Source organism: Panthera tigris, chromosome B3 (assembly GCF_018350195.1).
Source record: "Panthera tigris isolate Pti1 chromosome B3, P.tigris_Pti1_mat1.1, whole genome shotgun sequence".
Taxonomy (NCBI): Eukaryota; Metazoa; Chordata; class Mammalia; order Carnivora; family Felidae; genus Panthera; species Panthera tigris.
In genome coordinates, this window is record NC_056665.1 from 13,212,692 (window position 1) to 13,224,851 (window position 12,160).

The 12,160-nt window shown below is 41.0% G+C and overlaps 1 protein-coding gene across 12 annotated transcripts in view; it reads left to right on the top strand.

The window, feature by feature from the left end:
* The window catches only part of MCTP2 (multiple C2 and transmembrane domain containing 2), a 268,029-nt gene that overhangs the window by 152,205 nt on the left and 103,664 nt on the right, over window positions 1-12,160 (top strand). For all 12 annotated transcript variants that reach the window (XR_006218419.1, XR_006218422.1, XR_006218420.1 and 9 more), the window contains 2 exons: window positions 7,578-7,679; window positions 10,338-10,412. Coding sequence is in view for 4 of the 12 variants with exons in the window: in XM_042988136.1 (XP_042844070.1) it covers window positions 7,578-7,679; window positions 10,338-10,412 (177 nt within the window). In the remaining 8 variants the exon portion in view is untranslated. The remainder of the gene's footprint in view (window positions 1-7,577; window positions 7,680-10,337; window positions 10,413-12,160) is intronic.

Here is a 12,160-nt window from a genome sequence, read left to right on the forward strand (position 1 = left end):
AGTAGCTTTACCCAATAGGAAAACATTTTAAAAACTTAAAGCACCAAAGGGTTTAATAGCAGGAAACAAACAAACAAAAAAAACCAATTATAATGCTTAAGACCTATGTGAGAAAGTTCTAGAACTGTACTAAAAGCATGAAAAAAGACAAAACAATTGGAGATCACTGTATATATAATAAACCTGAAAGATGAAGTCACTGAGGAAAGGGATAAACGAAGTGATCACCATATAATTGATTCTGGGAAAGTCAGTTGCTTACTCATCAGGGAAAAATGCATCCGTGTGTTACACTGAACACAATAACTATTTTACCATGAATTAAAGGTCAAATACTTGGAATAAACTCCGTAAATAAAACTGCTAATAAAACGGGGAAGTCTTCTGTAAGAAAACCAGGAACGCTAAAGGAAAACAAATCCTAAGAGGTCAATATGGTGAAACAAATGTTGCCATAGTGCCACATAGAAACAGATGGATAATGTCACTAACATAGAACGCGATCGTTTTTTCATCTATGAGGAAGGGACAGTCAGTCTAGGGGAAAAGTTGATTCAAACAGGTGCAAATCCAAACAGCTCATAGGCACAGAAAGGTGTGTGCTTTATTCAGTAATGGTCGTGGTCCTTAAAAGTACAGATGGCGGCACCAGACCACCTGGGTTGGCACCCAGTCTTGTCCCCCTCATCGGCTGTGTGATCTTTGACAAGGTACTTAACCTCTCCGTCTCCGTGTTCTCCGAGATGACATGAAGGCGATTCTGCCTGCCTCGGAGGTCTGTGGTGAGGATTTCAGCGGTTTGGTGAATATATATAGTGAGTACAGGAGCACACCATATGTGCTTCCAAGTATAATCTATCCTCTTCATCGCCCTTGTTTCAGTGATGTAAATGATCAAATTAGTTTAGCAGTGGGATTAACAAATAGGGTAAAGATTTTTCATTTCCGGGGGTTATTAAGAGTAGAAAAAGGACTCTCTCAAACGCAGTGGGACAGAACCATCACTCGGTACAAGCCTGGTAGAAGGCACTTAGACAAAATGGATTAAAATTTAATATACACAGTCTCTGAGCATCTATATTCTAGGTATTTATACCCATGGCCACACAGATGCTAAATGCCGGAAAGGGGAATTGAATCTAAATCTAGCTTCACAGCCTTAGCACTGTCCACTGTTAATAAACATATGAAAGAAAATGTTCAGGCTCATTAGTTGTTAAAAAAAAGAAAAAAAACACCCACATATTAAAACAACCTGAGGACATTTCATTCCTCGGAAATTGCTGTATATTAAATAAAAATTCCTGCAGTTGGCCAAGTTGCAAGGAAATAGAGATAGGCTTATTCGCTGAGGCTAGGAGTGTAAATTAATACAGAATCTGAGAAGGGCTAATTGACAATACTTGGCCAAAACCACAAAAAATAGGTATGTGCTATGACTCAGCGGTTCCACTTCTAGGAATTTGTTTTTGGGAATGCATCATGGATGCACAAAGGTGGCCATGTGTAAAATCATCACAGTGTTTACAGTGAAAGATTGGAGACGGTCTGGGGCGCCTGGGTGGCTTGGTCGGTTAAGCGTCCGACTTCGGCTCAGGCCATGATCTCACGGTCCGTGAGTTCGAGCCCCGCGTCGGGCTCTGTGCTGACAGCTCAGAGCCTGGAGCCTGTTTCGGATTCTGTGTCTCCCTCTCTCTCTGCCCCTCCCCTGTTCATGCTCTGTCTCTCTCTGTCTCAAAAATAAATAAACGTTAAAAAAAATTAAAAAAAGAGACAAGTGATTTAAAAATATACAAATTAATATAAGACAAAAAAAATAGGTGTAAATTTTTAATAAGCAGTTTCTGTGTCCTTGTCCTTGTTTTTCATTGCCTTCTGCCCATTATTTCATAACAGCCTCTGAGATCTGGATAATTTTGCATTCCCATTTTACAGATTAGGAAACTTGAAAATAGAGGAGTTTTGTAACTTGTCCAAAGTTATTCAGCCAATCTGAGGCAAGGTCAGAATTTAATCTCCATACATCTGCCTCTGAAGTTTTACATTTTATCCAATACACTAAGATCCCATTTTCATAAGATGAGTAAATACAACTGTCTAGTGAAAACTAGAGATGTTAAAAAAGAAATAAATATAAACGTGATGTTTTCTTCTTTTAAACCATCTTTATAAATTTTACACAATTCTTATAATTAATGTATGTTACTTTTATAAGATAGCTTCTATTTTATTTTTTTAAATGCTTATTTATTTATTTTGAGAGAGACAGAGAGGAGGAGGAGGAGGAGGGGCAGAGGGAGAGGGAGAGAGAGAATCCCAAGCAGGCTCCACGCTGTTAGCACAGAGCCCCACATGGGGCTCAATCCCACGAACCATGAGAGCGTGACCTGAGTCGAAATCCAGAGTGAGACGCTTAATTGACCGAACCACCCAGGTGCCCCAAGATAGCTGATATTTTAGAGAGGAATTGAAAAATGCTGGGCACGCCGAAGTTTTCTGCCGTTTCCAAAGTTCAGAGCTGGGCTTTGGAATCAGGTAGTGGGGCATGATGGACGGCCTCGGAAGGGAGAGCGGTGGGATATAAGTGGTGAGGGTCTGGGGTAATGAATTCAAGGCGATCTCTCCCGGCAGGTGGTTGACTCTATGTCAGAGCTCGTGGGCTTTTTAATTCCTGTGTGGTTTGTAACTCACGCCATTGGAAACAGGCCTGCTTCCAAGTGGGGATATGAATGTGAATCATTACCTAGTAAAATGTATTTATTTTCCTCTTGCCCAGCCACATGTCTGTCCACTTCCATTTTATTGAAGAGTCATTTTGTATGTGCAACCGCTGGGACCGACTGTTGTATTGTGATGTTGTCACATTAAAGTATTTTCCCCTTTGCGCGGAATGAGAAATGTCTGATGATGGCACGATTGTTGATAGCCAAATGTTTTCCAGTTTTTCACACGAGGGTGAATGTGGGGAATCAATATGACGCCTTAGTTTGGAGTTTGATCTTAAATATGTATCGTTCCTTTTCTTTTCTTTTTTTAATGTTTTTATTTATTTTTGAGACAGAGACAGAGCATGAGCGGGGAGGGGAAGAGAGAGGGAGACACAGAATCCGAAGCAGGCTCCAGGCTCCGAGCTGTCAGCCCAGAGCCCGACGCGGGGCTCGAACTCACGGACCGCGAGATCGTGACCTGAGCTGAAGTCGGACGCTCAACCGACTGAGCCACCCAGGCGCCCCTGTATCGTTCCTTTTCTTAAACCAACTGTTAGTTTTATTCATGCATATTGATTACGACTAACTTTTCTATTGAATTCGTTGGTAACCGGTCACATCAAGGAAGTTTATAGTAAAGCATAATTCTTTAAAGAGAGTTCCAGGTGAGAAAAAGATTTCGGTCCCTGTTCCACATACCAACTTCTGTTATATGCTGGTTAAAAAAAATGTTTTCTAAAAAATGAATGTAGTATCTTTTTGACTAAAAATTTGGTTTTGTCACCCAACTTTTAAAGAGTTACTCGTATTTACTATGCTAATGCTTGTTTAAGAAGATTTAATTTAACTCTTTTAAATAAAAAAATATATATATCGAATAGTTTAAAGATGATTTCAGGTCAGATTAAAATCTAAACCAGACTGGGGGCACCTGGGTGGCTCAGTCAGTTAAGCGTCCGACTTCGGCTCAGGTCGTGATCTCATGGTTCGTGGGTTCGAGCCCCGCGTCGGCCTCTGTGCTGACAGCTCAGAGCCTGGAGCCTGCTTTGGATTCTGTCTCTTTCTCTCTCTGCCCCTTCCCACTTGTACTCTGTCTCTCTGTCCCTCAAAAATAAATTAATGTAAAAATCTAAACCAGACTATCTTCTCTGTAATTTGTCCTCTGGCTCCAAAATCCTGAATCATTACTCAGAAACACACTTCCCATACTCTTATATTCACTGGCTAATTTAACCAGGAATTAACTCTTAGCATGATCTTTTTTTCTTTTTATTTATTTTTTAATGTTTTTATTTCTTTTTGAGACAGAGAGAGAGCACGTGAGCAGGGGAGGTGCAGAGAGAGAGGGAGACACAAAATCCAAAGCAGGCTCCAGGCTCTGGGCTGTCAGCACAGAGCCCGATGCAGGGCTTGAACCCACCGACCGTGAGATCATGACCCAAGCCAAAGTTGGATGCTCAACCGACTGAGCCACCCAGGCGCCCCAGCATGAGCTTGATAAAACCTTTCTGATAGATCATGTTTTTTTTTTCTTTTCTTTCTTTCTTTTTTTTTTTTTAATAAAAGGACATGAACATGCCCATTTCCCTGATTGTTGAAGTCATATTTCTAATTATATTAAATCCATATTGGGAAGCCTGGGCGGCTCAGTCAGTTAAGCGTCCGACTTTGGCTCAGGTCATGATCTCATGGTTCGTAGGTTCAGGCCCCATGTTGGGCTCTGTGCTGACAGCTTGGAGCCTGGAACCTGCTTCAGATTCTGTGTCTCCCTCTCTCTCTGCCCCTCCCTTGTTCCCACCCTCTCTCTCTCTCTCTTTCTCTCAAAAGTAAATAAACATTAAAAAAAAAAAAAGATTAAATCCATATTACTGTTCTGTAGAGATGCCTTCCCCAAATGATTGCCTAATATCTGTGCTTTTTACCTACGAGAAGGTGAGTATGCAAAATGTGTATAAGTCATTTGGAAGAATCATCTCATAACAGGTTAAAGACATGATCTGTTATTTTACCCAAAGACCCTTATCTTCCAGTGACATTAAATCATCTCAGATGTCAACCCAGGAAGACTCTCCACATGAACTTAGAGACCTCCTTTTGTCATAAAACGAAAACCGTATCATCCTTTTTTGCCTTGATAGACATCTAAAAATTAAGTTTAGATCTTAATTTAAGTGACTATCTCATATCTAGAGACAAAAGCATATATAGATTCTCTGCTCTAAGTTTACTTTTGGCTGCGTTTTAATTGTTCTACCATTTAATAAAGGTTTTAGAATTATAAACTGACAGAAATGATTTTCTGAGTTCTAAGTATAAATGGTAAACATAATTCTCGACAGGAAAAATATGGCTAGCTTCCCTTTCCTGTTGTAAAGATGCTTTCATACAGCAGTTTGGCAAGTTGAGATGTTCTAGAACTTTTTGTCCTGTGTTCTTGTGTTGGAAGTTAAATTATATATTAAGACTGTGAAAAATCAAAATATTTTAAAAATAGTCCCTTTGGGTACTATTTCGGTGTTTAATTATAATACTAAGTATTCAACTACATTGACCTGCTGTTAACTTAAAACATACCCCAATTCAAAATCGGATATTTCCTCTTTCCCTTAGTCTTTCTCTTTTCCCAAAAGATACTCCTTATAGCAGACAGACTGAAAAATTGGAATCAACCAAGTGTTCATCAGTAGGAGAATTAATAGGTTCATATCCGAATATTATATAGCAGTTTAAAGAAATGAGGCAGATCTGTATATGTACAGATTATCAAGTCATATCGTAGATGCACAGTGAAGTTGAAAAATGCTATTTCCCACAGGCAAAAAAATTTACTGACTTTTTTAAAGGATGTATTTATGAATAATAAATCCTCAATAGAAATTTAGGAAGGCTACATGCCAAATTCCTATCTAATTTCCATCCGGGGAAAGGAATTGTGGTATTTGTAGAAATTCAAAGGGGCTTTTGTTTTTTTCTGTAATTTTTCAAACGTTTTACAAATGCATAAACTTGCAATTGACATATCGTAAGATAATATTATGTGAAAGTGCCCAACATGAATAGCTTTAATTATATCTCTAGCTTTAATAACTGATTTAACGTCCTGGGGTGGATTCTGTGTTTTTGCTGACACAATACTAGGACATTGAAAAAGAGGAAAAGATCATTTACCAAAAAATCAAAACCAAATAAAATTACTATAATATATATATATTTTTTTTCTACTGATACCTCAAGTTCTTCTGTTGACCTTTCCTAACCCTTAAGAAATCATGGAAATTTTAAGATAACAGTACAATGACGGTGGGTTGAGGGACAGCTAAATTGGACTGAAGTCAGGTTGGCAAGTTGTCATGCTGTTTTTGTATTTATTTCTTTCAACTTTAACACCCACAATTTATTAAGTGAGACTGTGGATAAAAGAGGAAGCTCAGAATCCTGTTTGGACACCGTTTAGGAAGGAAATCAGGTCTTTATGGGGCACCCCCTTCCTCTTAGCCACTGGCCAGGAAAACCATCTTTCTGTTTAAAACCTATTCAATCCGAGAGGTGGAGTGACTTTGGGAAGGAAGGTGACCTCTCCCTTGTAAAGTGGAATGGCTGTGTTTCCCCCCATGACTTATTCATCTCATTTCCACCACTGTTTATAAGAACACTTGTGCTGAATGCTTATAGTGACAGCAATAGTCAGTTAAAATATGGCTCAAATTCCATGCCCTCAAATTCCCTACGTTAATTCGAATCTTTGCTCATTACAATCGCAAATGCAGCTTTTGGGTAGTTCGAGCTTTGCTAATGTCCTTTTGGGGTGAACAGGTATGCTTCTTACAAGCCAAGAGTTTAATCAGTGCCCATACTGCTGTGTATAACAAAAGCATGGCTGGCCCCAAATCTGGAAAGATCTGGTCTTGAAGGGTCCGAGGTCATTTCCAAAATGGAGGTATTTTTCTTAGATGCCTTACATGCCGGGGTCCAATGGCAGATTAGGGTATAAAGGTGATGTGTCCTGCTGACTGAGGGAGGAGATCAGATGAACTTGTGTATTTTGAAAACTTTTCAGCGTTTTGTGTGTTGTAAATATTTGTGGATTTTGACCTCCGCTTCAGTGATGCTCACGTATTTAATTTGCATTGCTTCACGGCTGTGAAACACCGATCATCTTATTAAAATCAGTCCCTTTATTCATTTCTCAAAAATATTTTAATAACTGCTTTGTTCGGAGAGAATTTTAGACTTACAGAAAAGTTGCAAAGATGATCCAGAGTTCCTATATACCCCTCACCTCGTTTCCCTTGAAGTTAAACTTTTCACATTGCCATGGTACATTTGTCAAAACCAAAAAAAGAAACCAGACATTGTGTTTGACTGTTAGCTAAACTCTGGTCTTTATTTGGATTTTACCAGTGTTTCCACTAAGGTCCTTTTTCTGTGCTGGGATCCAACCCAGGGTACCACATTGCATTTAATCATCTTATCTCCTTCTGTCCTCTCATTTGTGGCAGTTTCTGAGTCTTCCTTTTTCCCATGACCTTGGCAATCTTGAGAAGTACTGGCCAGGAATTTTGTAGAATACTTATCATTTTTAATAAATAAAAATGTATAACTGCTGGGATTTTTGAAAGAAAGCCCACATCGACCTATGAATAATTTCTACAACTAATTTTTCCACTAATAACCCAGTTTCAGCCTGGTGGCTGTTACTTTATCTTCTTATCAGTTATAACAGCACTCTCGAATTTAAAGTTGATGCATGATGAATTTCAGATTTGTTGCCTGTCTTGCTTCATGTGTGGGTGCCTTGTACAGCCTCAACTTTACCAGTTCAGTTTAGCCCCCCTAGAAAGTTTGTATTTTATCTATTGTTTGTGACAGATTCGAGATGGACGGCCAAATTGCTACATACTGAAGAATAAAGATTTAGAACAAGCTTTTAAAGGAGCTATTTACTTGGAGATGGACCTCATATATAATCCGGTAAGCCAAGCTGGGCCATACATCCCAGCTTCTCTGTACCTAGCCTGGCGAGACTCAAATCTGCGTAAAATGTTTCTGAAATGTTGCAGCTAGAGAGAGAGAGAGAGAGAACAGGGTTTTAAAACTCAGCTATAAAATCAGTTCGGGACAATCCGGTTTTCAGCTCGTATTAATCCTGTTGAGCCAGGAGAATTGATGGTGTTTAATTCTCAATACATCTAAATGTCAAAGAAAAAGAAAAAAGCAAAAATTGAAGGAGAAATTCGTTTTTTATCTTTATCACCTGTAATGTTCTCTAAGGCAACGATTGGGGGTCAGACAGAGGTATTTTCAAGCCTCTGACATGTTATTTAGTTGTTAAAGTAGACGTCTTGCCAACCAACACTATCAAGACAAGTAATTACCCATTTGGAAAGTACAGTTAAGGGAGGAATTCTTAAAGCGTACCTTAAACCTTTAGTTCAATATAAAATATGTAAATATTCCTTTGCCAATCTTTAGGTGTGGGCATAAAAATCTGTTTAAAAAATTTTTTTTAATGTTTATTTATTTTTTGAGAGACAGAGAGACAGAGTGTGAGTAGGGGAGGGGCAGAGAGAGGGCGAGACACAGAATCGGAAGCAGGCTCCAGGCTGTGAGCTGTAGCCCGGAGTCTGATGCGGGGCTCGAACTCACGGACCCTGAGATCATGACCTGAGCCGAAGTTGGATGCTTCACCAACTGAGCCACCCAGGCGCCCAGAAAATCTATTTTTTTTATAGCATGGATCATGTTTAGTTCTATAACATATTCCTTGCAGCAATATACTCATAACATCTATAATAATACCTAGTTTCTGGTTTTTTAAAAGTGGAGATCTACTTGAAAGATAATCTGAATATAGAATTTTCCAGACTGTTTTTTTTCCATCAAATCATTACCTCAATAACAATATCTTTTTTAGTGACTGACCTCGTTATCAAGGCTTTCTAGAGCAACATACATTTCAAGTCTTCGGGTCCATGCTTGGATTTCAATGGTTTCTATGATAATTGGTTAAAAATATGGAATTATGATAATGGGCAGAACTGGCATAAACAGGTTCGGAAGTCAGCGCAGTTGATTCTTCGTAGACCTACAATTCGATGGTTGTGAGCAGATTCCTAAGCATGCAGAGAAGTGGCCTACTTAGCTGTGACCATGCATACGCCATGGTGTCAGCAGTAGGTTCTAGAAAGGGAAAGGAGAGCACAGGTTAATCCAGTTAGTGGTATACACGAATGTAGGATAATGGAGCTTTTACAGTAATTATAAGAATGGCGGCCATTTAGTGGCCACCTACAAGGGGCCAGGCTCTGACATTATTTCATTTAATCCTCGCGCTAAACCTGGTAAATAGGTATCATTAATGCCATTTTATGATGAGCAAATGGAATTAAATAAGAGAGCTGATTTACTAGTAAATGAGTGAGTCAGCATCCAGCTCCAGATCTTTCTGTCTCTGCAATTATTCCCGTGCTGCCGCCCTGTTTCTTGTTTAGTGTAGCTCAGAACTTATTCATAAAATCAAGGACGGAGACATTTTTATGTTTTTATTCTCCACAATGCTAGAACTCTGGGTACAGTCTTCAGTCTGGAAGTGGTTGGTGTTACTTCCTCTCTTCCCCCGTTGATTTGCCTTCAAGGAAAATCCTAAGTGCATCTTGTGCCACAGATGACCCTTCATTTCCTGTTTTCTTCTGACAAGCACTTGAGTATAGACTACGCACAGGGGCGCCTGGGTGGCTCAGTGAGTGCAGCATCCGACGGTGGCTCAGGGTCGTGATCTCACAGTTTGTGAGTTCGAGCCCCTCTTCGGGTTCTGTGCTGACAGCTCAGAGCCTGGAGCCTGCTTCCGATTCTGTGTCTCCCTCTCTCTCTGCCCCTCCCCTGTTTGCGCTCTGTTTCTCTCTGTCTCTCAAAAATAAATGAAACATAAAAAAAAAAAATTTTTTTTTAAATGTATAGATTATGCACAAAGGTGAAACCTGAGTTTTAGGGAGGAAAGCTTTACGAAAAATACATGCCAGTTATATGATTTTCCAGTTGTCCATCTGATTAAGAAGGACTGGAGTTTTATTCCTTGAGACTTTCCTAGACTATGGTGATTGGGACAAACCGCTTCACCTCTCTCAGCCTCAGTTTATTCCCCATAAGATGGGTCTCAGAGGATACATCTCCTTATTTTTCCATATACTTGGGAGGAAATGAGATTCTTGGTGGGAAGACGTTTCTATAAGCTGGAGACCGGTTTTCACAGACCAAGTATTCCTGGTAAAAATACAGTTTTAAAACCCTGAGAAGGAAGTCTTGCTTTTTAGAGACTAGTCCAAGAACTTCATGAACCCACTCTGGGCCGTGGTTAAAACACCTCTGGTGATTTTCAGAGTGGATACAGCTCACTCCAGAGTCTCCTGGATCCTGTCTCACCTGCCCAAGTGACTAGCTGGTGAAATGAGATCCCCGGAAACACGTGAGGAGCCCAGAGATTAGTCTCCATTTCTCTGCTCCCTGCCGGGGACCTTGGGATCAGAAGATACTGGTTTCCACGTTCTTCCCAGTCATTAACGAGAAAAAGAAGAGAATGAAGTCCATTTAAATGCTGCCCTTTCCTCTTTTTCAACAATGATGTCTTTCTAGGTCAAGGCGAGTATTAGGACCTTTACTCCCAGAGAAAAGCGCTTTGTTGAAGATAGCCGCAAGCTGTCCAAGAAGGTAGGTGGGTACAGTCAACTGGCTTGTGAGTACACTTAGCACCGGAAGTGCTTATTAGTCATTACTTAGTGGCTCGCCCCACCTCCCTCCTCCCCTCCTTTCCGTCCTTCCTTCCTCCCACCCTCCTCTTCCTCCCCTTCCTCCTCTTCCTCCCCTTCCTCCTCCTCCTTCTCCATGTCTCCCTCTTCTCTCTCTCTCTCTCTCTCTCTCTCTTACTCCACCCCAGCATTTCTCTCCAGCCCCGCTCCTTCCTTGTCCTCCCATCTGTCCCAAAGCAAGTCAGCACAACAAGAAGGGAAAGACTGGAAACCTATGTTGGATGAAGCAGAAGGAGTCAGCCGCCCATGGATCTCCTGGATCGTTCTATAACCTAGTGTCAGCCTCTGTAGATGTTCTCCCAAATTTACTGGACGTGCCTAGCCTACTTCAGGGAGAGCCAGTTCCCTGTCTGCCCTTCCAAGGCTTCCGGGAGGTGCTGTGCCCAGAGAGTCCTTGAGTGGATCAGCCCAGCGGATCTTAGGGGCGTCTAGCCTGGAGGTCACCCACGGCCTGGTCCTGCCACTTTCTTATTGTCTAAATATTTGGAATGTGTTGGCATTTTACCTCCTTATGAGTTAACTGCCGCCCTCCCCCACCGCCGCCTCCTGTTTCCCTTAATTCCTTTCTCATCAGTTTAACAAAAAGTGAAGATCATGGCCCAGTAGGGAAAGTTTTGAATTTTTTTTTTTTCTTTTTACCGTGACCTTTATGTTTCTTTTCAGAGTCCCTCCCTGTCTTATTCCGATGACACAGTTCAGAATTTCACTCGGTACCTATTGTCCCTCTTCAGTTGTGTAACAAAGAACAAAGTGTCCCTTTTTTAAAGTGTTTATTACTTCCACCATTTCCTGAGGGGTGAGCAGCTGTGGATTACATAAAGCAGTTAAATATAAATGCATCTCCTCAGCCTTTCGTTTCCCATGAACTTGTGGGCACACTTGGGAAGGGCCTGGAATGTCTTTCGAAGGGAGCATCCCGATGTTTTCTTTCGGCCTGCCATAACATGGAGTGTAATATGTGTTGGGTGTAATCTGAGTAAATGTCATTTCTCCTTCTCCTTCTCCTTCTCCTTCTCCTTCTCCTTCTCCTTCTCCTTCTCCTTCTCCTTCTCCTTCTTCCTCTCCTCCTCCTCCTCCTCCTCCTTCACTACCACTGCCTTGTGCCCTATTTACTTGTAAGTTAAAACCCAAGTGGAGGTAGGTGGGGTAGCTGCTTGGCAAACAAGTTGAAATGAATCTGGGTACAACTGGGAGAAAAGACGTGTCCTTTGCCAAACAGGACCTCCACGTGGGGTGGCTTTGAGCTCTGAGAGCATCAGGGGACTGGGGGGCTGAGATCCTGGGGTATGTTAGGATCCTCCCCACGTGCCTCTCGCCACTGTGTCGCCGTGTTTTTACACAGCTGAAGCTTGTGTTTATGATCCGAGTGCTTGAGATCACTTACCATGTGACAGCCACAGAGCCCCTAAGTTTTCTTCAAAGTCTGCAAGGTTAATACCAAGATGGACCCCATTGTAGAAGACAAGAGATGTTAGGAAACAGGTCCGAGGTTGCACAGCCAGGAGGTAGGAGAGCTGGGTTCTCCTCCCAGAATTATATTTTCCTATAGGCTTTTTTTTTTCCTGGACTATGTGAGCTAGAATACTTGTACATTTAGTTTCCAAAGCAAAACCCTCCATTTCCTTCCAAACTAAAATAGATATTCACTCC